The sequence below is a fragment of the Phalaenopsis equestris genome, unplaced genomic scaffold, assembly GCF_001263595.1.
Source record: "Phalaenopsis equestris unplaced genomic scaffold, ASM126359v1 Scaffold000241, whole genome shotgun sequence".
Lineage (NCBI taxonomy): Eukaryota > Viridiplantae > Streptophyta > Magnoliopsida > Asparagales > Orchidaceae > Phalaenopsis > Phalaenopsis equestris.
The window spans coordinates 79,300-95,604 of record NW_018164683.1 but is presented as its reverse complement, the minus strand read 5'-3'; the positions used below and the strand labels follow the sequence as shown (position 1 = coordinate 95,604).

General features: G+C 32.9%; 3 protein-coding genes across 3 annotated transcripts; 1 reads left to right on the top strand and 2 right to left on the bottom strand.

Moving 5' to 3' along the window:
* Nucleotides 1–3,268: 3,268 nt before the first annotated feature.
* Nucleotides 3,269–4,460, top strand: LOC110024072 (ACT domain-containing protein ACR4-like; the record flags this gene model as incomplete). The annotated part of the gene is given in 3 exon segments (XM_020723811.1): nt 3,269–3,792; nt 3,875–3,979; nt 4,074–4,460. Coding segments are annotated over 3 exon segments (992 nt in total), but the record flags the coding sequence as incomplete, so codon positions are not given.
* Nucleotides 4,461–5,086: 626 nt separating this feature from the next.
* Nucleotides 5,087–6,631, bottom strand: LOC110024067 (cytochrome P450 90B2-like). Its single transcript, XM_020723800.1, has 5 exons — nt 6,442–6,631; nt 6,246–6,337; nt 5,873–5,951; nt 5,638–5,744; nt 5,087–5,209 (listed from the first exon to the last, which is right to left on the bottom strand). Exons 1-5 carry the CDS (start codon nt 6,629–6,631, stop codon nt 5,087–5,089), a joined length of 591 nt encoding a protein of 196 aa, XP_020579459.1.
* Nucleotides 6,632–8,942: 2,311 nt separating this feature from the next.
* Nucleotides 8,943–9,497, bottom strand: LOC110024066. Its single transcript, XM_020723799.1, has one exon. The coding sequence runs from the start codon at nt 9,495–9,497 to the stop codon at nt 8,943–8,945; it is 555 nt and encodes a 184-aa protein (XP_020579458.1).
* Nucleotides 9,498–16,305: the final 6,808 nt, after the last annotated feature.

Here is a 16,305-nt window from a genome sequence, read left to right as displayed (position 1 = left end):
TATATATATATGTATATATACATACATACAGAAACTGTTACGGTTATATGTACCTTGGTAGTGAATATTCATGGTTGCCTTCATTCTAATCAACTTTACGATAATTCCCAGACGAAATGGCTCGCAATCACGTTTACATAACAAAGTTAATTATGTTATTTACTCTCCCTAATGATTGGGGCTTAATCCACAAGCCAATAAATTTAATTATATCAAAATTATAGAGAAACTAAAAATGGCTGAGAAGTATGGCCGAGAAGTATTATGATGCATTTTGAAGTCCAAATGTTTTGGTCTTTTTTTTGTAAAAATATATAAATATTTTCATTAAAAAATAACTAAGTTTAGAAGAACATAAAAATGACATCTAATTTTTTTTTTTAAGAAAAATGTAATTCTAAGCAGATTTTTATATAAAATTTAAAAACTAGAATAAAATAAATTATGTTACATTAACAAAGCAAATATCAATGAATTATGTAATTAAAGGGTTACATCATCAAGAAATATGTCATGAATTAAGCCGCAAAAACAAAATTGATTCTTAACGCAACGAGTGGAGCCAACTTTTTGCGCTCATCCCATCTGCCTGTCCTTATGCTCTCTTCTTCCCACCTTACCTTGTTTGAGATCAATTTTTATTTTTTTTATTTATTTTTTATTTTTTATTTTTTGGAGGAACATGTCTATTTTTAAAATACTCAAAAATAGAAAAAAATAAGTTTTTGTTTGCTTTTAAAACACCGAAAACAATGAGTCCCTCGGAATGCTGGCTGCCACCTGTTGCTGTCGCCCCCCGCTTGCCGCCTCCCAATGCCGCTGGCAGCAGCACGTCGCTACCCTCCGCCGACCCCGTTGGCTACCTGCCCTTGCCATAGCCAGTCGATGGCCGCCGACAATTGCCGCCCATCCGCCACTTGCCACACGCCCATAGCAATATTTCGTGCTTGATGGAGCAAAGAAGACGTCGTATACACCATTGGCGGCAGAGCTTAACACTTGAAAGCACATGCACTCAACTGTCCTAACAAACATGTTTTATATATTTTCTTGGTTTTTTAAAACATATAAATCATAACACCATTAAATGTGTGCCTAAAATTAAAAAGAAAATAAAAAAAGAAAAAAATGATCCCGAAGAGGCTCTTAATTAATTGTGCTAAATTTGAACTGTTATTCATCCCCTTCGATGTTCCAAAGACACGGCCACGCGGCTAATCATGAAAATAATAAACACAAAAAACAATAAAAAGGATCATCATTTCGTGTCCAAAAAAAAAAAATATATATTTCAAGCACTTAATTTCATCTAATTTAAAGTTTAAATTTTGAAGAATGCTGTCATAAACATAGAATTAGGGGTGTAAACGAGCCGAACTCAAGCGAGCGCAAGCTTACCACGTGTTCGGCTCGTTTATATTTCGAGCTAAAAAATTGTGTTCGTGTTCGACTCGTTTGTTTAGCAAGTTGAACACGAGCCGTTAACGAACAAAGAATCATTTTGACAACCCTAATCATATAGTCATAAGATGTTAATGATTGGGGCAAGATTTAAAACATCCTTTGAATCTAATTTAATATTTTTTATTCTATATTCTTCATTAATACTTGTAATTGATTATAAATCTTTGTAGCCTTGTAGTCAATTAATATTTTTAAAAATACTACTCATCAAAGAACTATATATATATATATATATATAATTGATTAGTAGTATTTCGAGCCGAACACGACGAACAAATATTTGTGCGTGTTGTTCATGTTCGGCTCGTTAAGATATATAAACTCGGCTATAGATATTTACTTTAACAGTTTAAATTACATAATTATGTCATTTTTTTTTCTGTCAATTACATAAAAAACCCTCATCATAATTTTTACCCTATTTATAAAAAATTTCTCTCTCTCTTTAAATAATATTAATTTGAATTCCGAATCACAAGGTTTGAAGTAATTCCAGAAACGGAATGCTGCAAATTCGGAAACAAGAAAATAAAGAAATCCCACGAATAATTTCTAAAAATACGTTCTGATAACTAATTCATAAAGATTATATATATATATATATATATATAGTCCACAACGGAAACCAAGCAATCCGGCGAGGAAATGGAGGAAGGCGTAATCAAGAAAGAAATTATCTCCAAATAATTAGGGCTAAAGAATTAATAAATAACTTTAAAATACCAATTTAAATAAATAAATATATGAATATATATATATAATCTCCGTCGATGGATCCGTTATCATCTTAATCAAATCGTGTTCCAGCTCTCAGTTACCGTGCAGACTTCTCCTCCTTCCTACGCTTCTGTTAGTTACTGTATTTGCTTCGTTCCTTCATTTCAAATTAATACTTTGTATTATTTCATATATCTTATTATATTAAGGCCTCCGTTGAGTAAATTTTATCATCAAGAAACAATAAAAAAAAAAGTTATCATTTTCAGAGACACAACAATGGCTCATGGTTGCCCCTACTTCGACATTGACTACGTCCCCTCTTCGAATACATCCCTCCGCTCGGGTAATTTTAATTTAAATTTGAATTTTTTTTATTATCTTTTTAATTCCATAAAAGGAGATGGGCATTTGAATTTGCTAGGCTTACTATTCATATGCAACTATTGTTGTAAGAAAAAAATGAAATTATTAATGCTTAAATAGAAAAATATTTCTCTCTAATGTAAGAAATTAGTTGGTGTATTTTATTTTCATCAAGTAACTTTGATGATTGTTGATTGTTTGTTGTAGGGTGTCTGTTGATAATGACACATGTGATGATTTTAATATCATCAAGGTAATGTATTTTCCTCTTCTACTATTAGAATATTTTCTCTTAATGTTTTGAAACAAATCATATATATATTTTTTCCTCTTGTATATTAATTGATATTGTTGAGATAAATGCAGGTGCATGGGGCAAACAGATACGGTATCCTGCTAAAAATTATTCAAGTTATGAGTGATTTAGACCTCATCATCTCCAAGTCCTACATTTCATCGGATGGCGGTTGGTTCATGAATTCTTTTCATGTTACCGATCCCCAAGGTCACAAAATTAAAGATTTCAATCTCATACAATATATGCAAGATTCTCTCAATCTCGTTCAAAAAGAAAAAGGATCTTGCAGCACAACTCAGGTCAAAATCAGAAACGGCAACATAGTCACCGTTAACCATTTTGGCTCAGATTGTGCCGCCCTTGAAGTTACATTCTTTGATCGCCCAGGAATCTTCTCTGACATTTGCACCTTGCTTTTCGTAGACTCGGGCGATTTATGGACCTATAATGGAATTGCCGCTTGCGTCCTCTATATAAAAGAGCAAGACAATGTAGGGCGACACATCATGGATGAAGATAGATTGGATTATTTGGGAGAGTATGTGGCGAGCATTTTAGATGCACGACACTCTCCTGGTGAGCTATTTACAGTGGAAATAAAAAACCCCCCAGATCGTCAAATTCATACGGAGCGTCGATTACATCAAATGATGAATAAGTATATGGATTATGATGTCAAAACATTATCATTATCAATCAAGAGTGATCAATCGACCTTGGCTACCACCAAGGAAGCTAAAAGGAATTTTGTGGGTGTTGTTGAAGGCAACGTGGAGTGCTTGCCACAAGTTTTGATTGAGAATTGGCAATATAGAGATTACTTGGTTTTGAATGTGAGGAGTAGAGATCGACCTAAGCTTATATTTGATGTAGTGTGCACTCTGACGGATCTTAATTATGATATATTTCATGGCTCCATTTGCTCTGAAGATGATGTGATAGTTCAGGTGCGCATGATTAATATTTTTGTAACACTTAAATTGTAAATTATATCTGTGAATTTATCTTTTACATTTTTTTTCAATGCAGGAATATTTTGTGAGGCACACGAATGGGTCCATAATTCTCAGTGAGATGGAGAAACATAACACTTTTCAACGTTTAGTAGCTGCTATCGAACGAAGAATATCTCGAGTATTCATGATTTTCTTATAACTTTAGATCAATAGAAATATGTTATTTTTTGCATGCTGAATATATATTTATATATGTTTGTTATTGAGCGTAGGGGCTAAAAATGGAGATGCTTACTTATGACCGCCACGATCTACTCTCTAATGTGAGTAGGACATTAAAAGAGAACAACTTGTCACTCAATAACATGAAATTTGCCAAGGAGAACGAATTAATAGTTGGCTCTTTTTACATCACGGATGCCTCATCTTCTACCAGTACCAATGCTATTGATCAGCAAAAGTTAGCGGCAGTGAGCAATGAGATCGGCCAAGGAGTCTTCCTTGAAAAGAAGAATGACTGTATCGTTAGCCCTTCAACTCGTAGTTGGAGTCTATTTACTCGACTCATGTCTTTAGGAAGACGCTTGTGGTCTCACATCAAACGTCTTTTTAGCACTCTCAGTTTCATTAGATAAAATTTTATTTTTTTATAGTTCATCAACGCCACTTTTTTTCAGCAAATTTTTACGGTAGTTTCTATGATTTATTGATTGTATAGCAATGATTAAATATGCTAAATCATAGTATTATTTTGTTCCTAATTTTTCTAGTTATTGCTAATTTATGTTGTTTTGCCCAATTTTTGTGTGTGTAATATTCTATCTTGTGTGTGTAATATTCTATTAACTATAGGTAATGAAAGAAATGAAGGTTATAAAGCTCAAATGAAAGGATTTATTAAATTCAAATGAATGGACTTTCTAAAAATCTTTATGATATTTTTGACATGAAATGACCCACTAATTAATCATTTTCATGTACTACAATTAATGCTATTTATCACTCTCTCAAATGGTTGGACCAAATCCACAATCAATCAACAGATAAAATCACATAAAAGATGAATTTGACCATTAAAATATGAAAATGAATGCTGTTTTTAATATGATATTTTGTGATTATAAAAATTATATTAAAAATAGATTTTTTTTTTTATTTATTTGGCAGCAGTTTTAATAGTTAATTCTCCCAAACTGAGAATTAATTTTGTTCCCCTTTTTTTGCAGTTAGAGCTCAATTACTTTTCAAAAAAGAATTAAATAAGAATTTTATCAGCAATTTAATGCTAGCTATAATAAGGATTTTTCTCTCCATACTTCTTCCCATTCCATAAACCATCACTCATGGCTTCCACAACTACAACTTTGATTGATTTCCACTGTTCAGATTTATTATACTCCCCACTATTCTATCATATGGTTACAGTACGTAGAAATTAAATGCATGATAATGTTGTCACATGAATTAACGGATGCAAAATTCAAATGTAATAAATTTATAAATTATTTAAATAACCAAGAGGGTGGTCGACAACGAACTTTTACAGGAAGGCCCTTAAAAAACTGCAGAATTGCAGAGCCCTTCGGATGGTCGGGCTCAGCCACCTCCCAGTCAAAGTTGAGGAGAAAATGGTGGAGAAATATGGCTGTCTCCATTCTGGCTAGTTCTTGTCCTGGGCATTTTCTAAGTCCTCCACCAAATGGCATGTATGCTGTGCTTTGAGGATTCCTCGGAATAAATTAAGAGTTGATTATGCATCTTAGCCCCCTCTTTTTTGATAAATACATAAAGTAATCTTTTCTTTTACATGTAAATTTCATGATTTAAATAACATACCTTCCATCTCCAGGGATCAAGTTTTTCAGGATCTTCATACACCGAGGAGTCCATATGGGCTGATACAAGCAGTAAAATCACACTCCATCCACTTGGAATATCGTAGCCTGATTAAACCAAGGGTATAAATTAAATTAAGTAAATTTAATTTGGATTAATTATTGGCTGTAATTAATCATTAAAAAGATTCTTCACAAAATATGATATATTCCGTATTTTCACTTTACATATATACCTTTGTAGTGAATATCCGGGCTTGCCTTTTTCCTAATCAACTTTATGATGTTTCCCAGACGCAGTGACTCGCTAATCACCTTTATAAATCGAAGTTAGTTTAGTTAATTACTCTCCAATCCTTGGACTAATTCCACAAATCAACAAATTAAAATAATATCATAATTAAATAATGACTGAAATAGTTTAGAAGAAATATGATGATTGCTGCATGTTGATGTGAAATAAAATATTTTTATATATTTAACAAAATAAAATAAGTAAATAAATGTTTAGAATAAAAAGAGAATTAATCTTTGGGCTATGCAATAAGGGTTTAGACCATTAATACATGATAAAAGAATTAAGCTGCTAAAATTAAAATTGATACTTAAGCATTGAGTGAAGCTCATTTTCTTATAGTCATCCCATGTCAGCCCTGCTGCGGCTCCTCTTTCCATCTTACTCTTAATTATGCCAACATGTTCTTTGTAATTATTTGTTCATACAAATGAAATCAAAGTTAAATAGTTTTCAATGGTGAAAACAATGATAATAAATTAAGCAATAATTGAATCTGAGCTTTTGTACTTACCCTTAGTTGCTCCAAAGCCTTTGGGCACTGATGAAGGTAGTAGATTGACAAAACAATTGAAGTAGTCGTTGTCTCGTGTCCTCCAAAGATTAACCCGAGCAATAGATCGCCAATTTGCTCGACATTAAGGTTTGAATTTTGGAGAATGTAACCTAATAAATCTGATTGCTCAAACTCATCCGTCATCATCTCTTTCTCTTGGATCCTCTTCTCTAATACAAGATCAAATTTGCTTAAAATAGCTTTTCTTGAGTGCACAATTAGAAGTCATTCTATCAATTATAAAAAAAAAGTTAAATTTGATTTTATTATGATTAAGGGTATCCAAAATTGACCTAACACGCCAACTAGACCCGAACCCAACTAAAAAAAAATATTGTGGTTGGGTGGGGTTCGGATTAAATATCCTAACCCATTTAATTTTTCTAATTGGGTTTGTGTCGATCCGCCAACCTTAAATTAACTTGAAATCGACCTAACAACCCAGAATCAACTTGAAATTCACCTAATTTTAACTTGAATAACTATTATAATTCTTTTGTTAAACATGTTAAACTAGTTGGATTTTGGTTGATGGGTTTGAAGGCGGATCGGGTTCGATTTGAGAATTTTAACTTGTATAATATTCAGGTCGGATTCAAGCTCAACCTATTCAGGTTAGACATCTCTAATGATGATGATTACGAGCCTTTTCATAATTTGACAAAAAAGGTTGGGCCAACTATGGGTCTAGCTCCATTGGAATGAGCTTGGGTGGCTTCCTATGGCTGACCAAGGTCAAGTGAGCCAGCTAAAATAGTTTGGAGAGGTCCCTATCCAAAGGATTTGGCTAAGCATGGGTTAGAGTGTGTCATCAAAAGGGTTAAAAACCTTTTTAAAGGAGCTTGAAAGTGGCCCCATGATACAAACTTTCTATATATAGTGATGTAAAGTGCGATTTATGCGATTATATTTATAATATTTTAATATGGGATATTGATCCCATACTGGATGCTTATGCACAGTATAGCAATAGTTCTGAATAATAGAAATGGGTTCCCCAAACCCACTTTCCTCATCAATCATATTTTTTTCATATATTGTGACCTCTGGTAGATTGTCAAACCTCATGAACTCCAATTCCTGAGGAGTTGCTTCTGAATTTGCACTGGCTTTGTCCTTGCACATCATCATCTCATTAAAGATCACATTCCTGCTCATAATGATCTAACATCACATGCCTGCTTATAATGATCTTCCAATCCTGATCATCTCAGAAACGGTAGCCAAATGCTTTGTCTCCATAGCCAATGAAATAACATTTCTTTCACTTAGCTTCAAGCTTGCTACAACATCAGGATTGATTAGAACATAAGAAAGACAATCAAAAGTCTTAAGATGAGAAAATTTAACCTCTTTGCTGCTCCTGACCTCCTCAGGTAATTCATAGCTTAATGGGATGGATGGTCCCTTGTTGATCAAGTAAATTATAGTGCCGACTGCATCAGCCCACAAAGTTGGTGGTAGTTCAGCGTGCAATCTCATGCTCTTGGCACACTCATTCATGGTCATGTTCATATGCTCTGTAACTCCATTTTGTAGTGGTGTCCCGAGAATAGTCTTCTCCATTCTAATACTCTGAGCTGCACAGAACTCCTTGAACCCGCCATAAGCAAGAAAAAAAAATAATAAGGGTGAGAGAGAGGAGGAACTGATCCACCCAAAAGATTAAAAAGGCGAAGGGTGAATCAGCCCTCAAAACTTATGACGAAAAGACCTGAAAATGAGGTCCCAAGATCCTTGAATCAACCCAAAAATGATATCATTTTCTCAAATTTTATAAATTCTCAAATTTTATAAATGGATCAGGATCAGCCCAAGAAGGGTATCCCTTCCAAATCTTGTTTCGAACAGGTCGAAACGGGTCCGAATCAATGTGACGATTGTATACACGGCTTCGCCACCACTTACATATTCACACACCCAAGCCTAGGCCCAAATATTGCATGTACTCACCACCATTATCAGATCTCAAACATTTCTGTTTTACATCTGTCTCTGTCTCAACCATAACCTTCAAAGTTTTAAACATATAAAATACATCAAATTTATGTTTTATAAACTAAACTCATACATTTTTGTTGTGGTCATCTATTAAAGTGACATAGTAGCAAGAGCCTCCCAGAGATTCCATTGGGGAAGGTCCCCAAACATCTGTGTGTACAAGTTCTAGTTTTTCTGTCTTTCACACCCTAGTACCTTTCAGGAAACTGAACTTTTTCTTCTTCCCAATAATGCAACTTTACACATGTTGAGATCAACTTATTTCGGTTATGGTAGCTTGCCTCTGGACTAAAGCTCTTTCATACATCTCTGACTCATGTGTCCAAGCCTACAATGCGAAATGTATGTTGTGCTCTCTGCAATTGTAGTGTAAATATTGTTAATTAGACCAGTAGTTATATATAGCGTACCAATCTTATTTCCCCGAGCCAGTTCCAGCTCCTTTGGTAACCTTTCAGGTGTTATTAGAGAACACTACTGAATGACCACCTTCATTAAGCTGCCTAACAGAAATGAGGTTCTTTTTCGATTCAGGAATGTGTTTGATCTTTTGCAAGATCCCTTTATTCTTGTTAGGGAGTATAATTTCAACATCTCCCATCCTAACCACGTTTAAAGTTGTTCTATCAGCCACGTAAACCTTCACAAAGGCATCTGCAACATATTTTTCCATTAACTCTCTATTGGAAGATGCAAAACAAGAAGCCTCTGAGTCTAGTATCCAGTCGTCAATGAAGTTATAAATTGTAAGCAATAGTGCACGTTGCACTTCTTCAGTTACAACATTAGCACTAAAATTCTCTGTCTTCTTAGGATTTTTACAGTTCTTCTTTATCTGGCCAGTTTTGTTATAATTCCTGCAGGTTGCTTGCTGACCAGGCTTTGACTTGCTCTTGCTTCTATGCTTTGATTTTGATATTCCTCTGTTTGAGTTCCTGTCTTGTGATCTACCTCTAGAATTAACATTCAGTGACAAAATCAAACACGAGGTCTCGCCAAAATCCTTCATGCGCACCTCCTCAGCCAAAATTAAATCATGAATATTATCATATTTTAGCTTAGTTTTACTTGTAAAGTTGTTAATTGCCATCCTCATGGCTTTCAAGCTACTTGATAATGAAGCCAACAATAATAGTGCACTTATCTCATCATCAAAATTAATTTCAACAGATGAAATTAATTTGTGATGGTGTTGAAATCATTCAGATGCTAAATGAAATAAACACACCTTCCACCATCTTTAAGTTGAATAAATTTTTCATCAGATGCATCTTTTTATTTGTCGATGGCTTTTCATGCATACCTGACAAAGTTGTGATGAGATCCCCAATGGTCCTCTCTTTAATGAAGTTATGTGCAACTGATATCGATAGGGTCAATAAAATAACCCCCAGAACCTATAGATCCAACAAATTCCAATCGGCCCCATCCATCTTCTCTATTTGCTTTCTAACGGAAGATGAAGTTTCTTCCTATAGAGGTAGTCCTCTATCTGCATCGTCCAGTACCCAAAATTTGTGTCATCAAACTTCTCAATCCCTAAAGCCTTCACTTTGTCTCTGGCCATTTTTTTTCCTTGAATTCAAACTAGGGCTCTGATACCAATTGTTGTGAAAAATGATGATAATAAAGTGAAAAACTAGATCAAGAAAAAATTGCAAAGCAAAAAAGACGCAGTGGAAACACACATAGATTTATGTGGTTCGACAAACTACCTACGTCCACGGAGTTGTAAAGGATTTTATTGTTTTGAGGAATATACCCAACGATCATTGAACCGACCCACAATTACATAGATTTTTAAACTCCTAAAGATGACGAAAAACATGGCCCAATTTATATTTAAGCGGCTAGTGTGCAAAATAATATTTTATAAAATTTAGAATTTGATTTCTATTTCACACACTAAGGGTTCTATGCGAGTATATGTATCGTTTTAAGTACTGTAGGGTTTTCTTTTAAGACCCCAAGTATCAATCCCACAGAGAAGCGAGGTAAGAAATCCCTTAGGCTAATTCTAATTTACTACTATCAAGTCTTAGTTTGGAATATCGATTAAAGTGGGAATATCGATTATCGATTAAAGTGGTTTTTTTAATAACTTTTCCTAAATGAAAATATTAAATCTAAGGAAAACTTTTTTAGATATAAAGATAACTTTTCTAGATAAGTTGTTTTGGAGAATTTTGAGATATTAAAGACTATTCTTCATGTGCAATGACCTAGATAATGTGAAGGAATGAAATGCTTAAAAATATAATGTTGTCAGTGATAAATAGGAGCATACCTATTATTTATCCCCTTATGGTGCTAGAAAAGGACATTGGCTAACTTAAGGCCGATTTCTTAGCATCTCAATTTTGCATCAGAACTATCTAGCCTCTCACCTCTAGATGCCCTAAAGCCTATGCCTCTATGATGGTCGAATCCCAACATCAGGGTACTAAATCTTAGGCCAAATTGATAAGAATCTAGCTTGTCACTCTAGAACTAACCAATTCTATGCTCATCAAAACTAATCTCCCTTTTTATTTGAACTCCCCCTTAGGTGATCACATTGGCTCTGCATAAAATGAAGTGTGGTATCCACTAGTTTGGTGAAATAATAGCCCTCCCGGGTCATTATATTTCTCAACGGATTTTAACCTCACAAGTGATCAGTTTGCAAAGTCAATTAAGAGCTCGTGAAAATACCATAACATTAATAAAATAAGAGAATATCGAAGAAAATCTAAATTTTTGAACATGCATCTATTTCATTGTAAAAAAAAATAAAATGAAGATAATGACAGAAGCAGTAAAAGGATTGATAGAATTAAGTAATAAATTATGTGCTTAGAAGGAATATATGTCTACTTACCATCTTTCTAGTGTATAAGTTTTCTAAGTATTCTATTAGTTTTATGCAACTATCTATCATCTAGAAGCATCTAATAGAAACAAATCATTAAATTATATTTTCTTAAAAGTTGCATTGCCGCCTAAACTATTTTACTAGCAAACCGGTCAATGTGAGTGCACTCAAGTTGCAAGATCACTGCTCTCCCGAGTCTTAGTTTCATATGCAACAAATTTTAACATAACTTATTGCCACTTAAGTTATGTCAATGATGCAAAGACGATATTACTCATCACATGAAAATAAAAATAACTCTATCATAAAACAAATTTTTCTGCACATGCCACTACATCATATTAAAAGAAAAGATTAAGGAAAACTACTTACAAAACATGGATAAAACAAAACATGAAGCCTCGTTTAAATTAAATAAAATCCACTAGAAAGTGTTTACAACAATTACAAGGAAATGAAAAACGCAATACTTAGCTTTTTTACCTTGAACGAAAGAAGAAAAATCTCTCCAACAAAGTCTCTTATCAATCCATGCGCCGCTCATGCATCCTTATTCATATTTTATAAAATTAATCGCCAATCTCTTCAAAAAATGGAGAAATCTACATCTGCATAAACTGACGCCAAACTTCTCTTAAAACACTTCCTAATTTCTTCTCTAGACTCCTCTAATTACTTCTCATGAGAGGCGTCAAGCCCCTCTTTTTAAAGACACACAAAAACTCCTCCTTTCCCTAAGAGATGCATCTCTTAATGTAAAAGACACACCATTTCACTCCAAGAGACACATTTCTTCATTCAAATGCTTTTCAAAAATATCTAGATTCATTGAATCACTCCATGAGGCGTGCAAGTTGTCCAGAAGCTTCCAGAACATCCCAGAATGGCCCAACATCACCAAAAACCCATCCAATAACCGTCTCTGACGCTATATCACATGTTTCTGGTGCTATGGCGCCATTCTTGGCACGATAGCACCACCCTACACGCAACTCTATCGTTTCGTATCGTTTTAGCTCTGTTTCACCACACTTCAGCTTCATTGTGCTCCAGATTGGTTTACCTACAAGATAAACATGAAAATAATATTTATTGATAGTGTAATTTCATTCAAAAATATGAAATAAATATGAAGGAGATTAAACATGGAAAGTCATATCAAAATGCACCAAATCAGAATTTTCTTCTTTTCTAAATTTGGCTCCAAATTGCACTATTTTTGCTTTATTTTCATCAAAAGTCCATTTCATGTACCTGAAGATAAAAATATACAATATACCTTCTTTTAATGTGTAAAATAATTAAAAATATGCATAAAATGAGCATAAAATGTACTCTAAAAACAGGTAATTTTCAGTAGATTAATAACAACAAACTTAAACGTTACTTGTCCTCGAGTAACACTATAGCTTTAAAGACAAAATTTGTTTATATAAGGTAGTGGGTTTCAATAGTGTTTTCTATAATTTTGTCTCAGAAATGTTATAGTATAACTTGTGAGAAATTCTAGTAAATCAACCTAGAACTAGGGTATAATAATATCTAAGAATATCTCGAACTAGGGTATAATAATATCTTATATTCAACTTATGAATCCTGATTTTCTATTTACTTCAAAAGTTATTGAACTTTGTCATACTAAAAATTCAAAAAATGTTTAAAAATAGAATTTAAGGACCTTATTTAGACCAATTTAACCAATAATTTTTTTTTTGAAATAAGTATAAGCTTAGGATTGTTTCTAAGTCATTTCATTTAAAAAGATTCAAGTGAAACCAATTTTTCATTAGGTTTCTCCTTAAGCTTCTCCTCACATATTTTCTTTTTCTTTTCCCTTTTTTTTCTTTTTCTTTTTTTCTTTTTTTAGGATCATTTTTAATCCCATTTTTTATGTGAGGATTACTATATCTGGATAAGCCTTTAATAATTTTGAATTTCACCATCCTCTTTCTAAAATTCAAAACTCAAAACTTTCGCTCACTTTTTAAAAGTGTAAGTATTAATTTGAAAAATGTTTCAATAAAGGCTCAATTCTTAATAATTATAAATCAAAGAATCTTAGCTTTTCAAATATTCAACTCCTGTCTACCATAAATAGCAAAATCATTTTTCTAATATTTTCCAATAAATATCTTAACTCTAGAACAATTTCATCACATAGGATTTCAACTAAGGTATTCTTCTAACATTCTTAAAATCAGAGTTATAGTAACCTAAAGTTGACACCACATGCCACAAGTCATTTAAAAGTGATATCAAACTAAATACAGGTTACTAAGGAAAAATAAAGTTAAGTTCGAAAGATTTTTCTTCCTCCCCCAAACTTGAATTTTTAAATATTTTACAATCAATTACATAAAATGTAATAGGAGGAAAAGTAAAAGCTAATATTAATAACTACTACAACATCCTATCTAATTCATATACATGCATAATTAGGATAAAATAACTGCATGAGAAAGTAAATCTAGCCTAAAATATGCTTGTAGTAATATTAAACTAAAAAGAAAGTATACTAACTTTAAATTTATTTTTCTTTCTACCCCCAAACTTAATTTTTAACATGTATAACATTCAATACAGAAAATATAATCAAGAAGAAAAATAGTTCAAAAATTCTATCTACCACAAATTTTTATCAGAAACATCTACAAGTATTTATCAGGACAGAACAATATGCAATAGAAAGTAAATCTAAACTAAACATGCCAGAATAAAATTAAACTAAAGAAAGGACTAAAAAGCATGACAGATATCAACATAAAAATATATATTTAAGAGTTCTCCAATCCTTATATATTGTTGTAACACAAACACAAATACAAAAACACATGATAAATGAGGTGATTTCTTCCTTTAACTCATCGCATCTCACTACAATACTTCCAATTTATAAAATAATCAATACACTGATATATTGGGTACTTATAAATGATTTTATAGAGTCTAATCCCATGGACACGATCATCCCTGATACATTGGGTTGCAATCACCAACCTCAGGCGTCACCTTATCCCATTAATTAAGAAACTCTAACAATTATAAGGATAGTGTAAAAATCATCCACATGTTACTCATCAAATAGGTTCATGACTCATCCCAAATGAAAACAAAGACAAAAAAAGGAAGCAACAAAATTTGAGATGAATTTGTAACTGTCCAAATTCAAGATTTCTTCTGTAAAACTCGTCTGGATGAGATCTGAGTTATAGTGGACTCCTAAATCCAACTAATATAAGAGAACATACACAAGTCAAGTCATAATAAGAAGTTAAAGAATCACCTCTCAAGACACAAAGATCATATCAATCCACAAAAAATCCAAACATGCACTAACTTCAATCAAACTGATCAATCCATAATAAAGCAAATACAATACAACACTAACAATCAAGACTCTAGAGCATATTAAATCAAAACACACTGATAACTATGGGTTGCCTCCCATAAAGTGCTTGGTTTAACGTTGTCATCTAAACAAATGATTCCTCCTGGATTGAAATTTCATTTAAGTAATCCTTGATCAATAACCCAATCTTTTTCGGATCCAGGGATTCATACAAAATCCTCGAATTTTAATTTTTCTTTCAGCTCTTCCTTTTCAGATTGATTCATATCATTATTTCTCATGTTTCTTTCTAGATCCTTTCTTTCCTAGATCCAATATTCTTCTAATGATTTTCTCAATTTGCATATTAATACCATCCTTAAAATTTAAAAGAAATGGATCTGTATAAGATACTTCAAGATCTCCTAAATTTTTTATCAGATTCTCTTTAGATAATTCAAATTCTGAATCAAATTCTACTAGGTTACTCTTTTGTTTCAAAGTATCATCCAATTCTTTCCCTTGGAGCTGAGAAAATGGTGAAGATTGTATTTCTATATTTATCTTGGTTGATGAAATAGAATTTTCTAATTCCTTAGGAATTTCTTCCAATGGTGTTTTGATCTCCTTTTCTTCTTTTCTCAACTCACTATTTATTGGAACCATGTTCTCCAACTCTCTTTCACTACTAAGTTGAAAAGCTTTATCTTGTTCACCATTCTTCTCATTAGGGTTTATCTCAGTATCACAAAGTAAAATCATTGGGGTGTAATTTTTAATTGAACTAATAATCTGCCTCAGTTGGTTTTCCATTTTTTTTATTGCAACCCCTTAAATTTCCAACTGACTCTCCATTTGAATCACAACCTCTTCTAACAGTAATTCCTTCTCTTCATCATGTGGGTTGGAGTTAAATCCACAAGGAAAAGAAAGTTCATTGTTATAATAGCCATGATTATTCCAAGCGTGGAGCTTAGGCTCCTGCCTCTCGGGTTGGCTCGCGCTTAAGCACGAGATGTGGTGCTTAGGCTCTAGTGCGCAATTTTTCAATTTTTGAAATTTTTAATTTTAACTAAATGCACTATTAGCCTAAGTAAACCACCCCTAAATGGTCTCATAGCCCTTAAATGACTATTTTTACTTCCTATAACTCCCTTCTCTCTCAAAATTCTTCATAATAATTAATTCAATTCGAGGCTAAAAATAACACAAATTTTCACAAAAACAAACTTACATTAATTCAAAAACAAGTACAAACATATTTAACACTTGGTTCTCTCCCAAAATAGTCTTGGAAGAGAAAATTTTCCTAAGTACAAAACACTTAACATACATTTACAATTAAACACTTAAGTGACACAAACACTAAACACAAGACATAAACACTAACACACTTAAAAACATGACTCCAAACACACAATTTCTAACACTTAACTTAATGCCACTCTTCATTAGAAGGAAAAAATTCTTGTCTCTCAATAGTCTCCTCAGGAATCTAGAGTTGATAAAACAGACGATGGTGACGAGCTCTATTATTATCATCTTCGATTCACTTTTGCTTAAGGAACATCGTCTTATCCGCTTCCTCTATATAACTGGATTGGCTGAATTGCATCTTAAGTTGCCACCCAATAT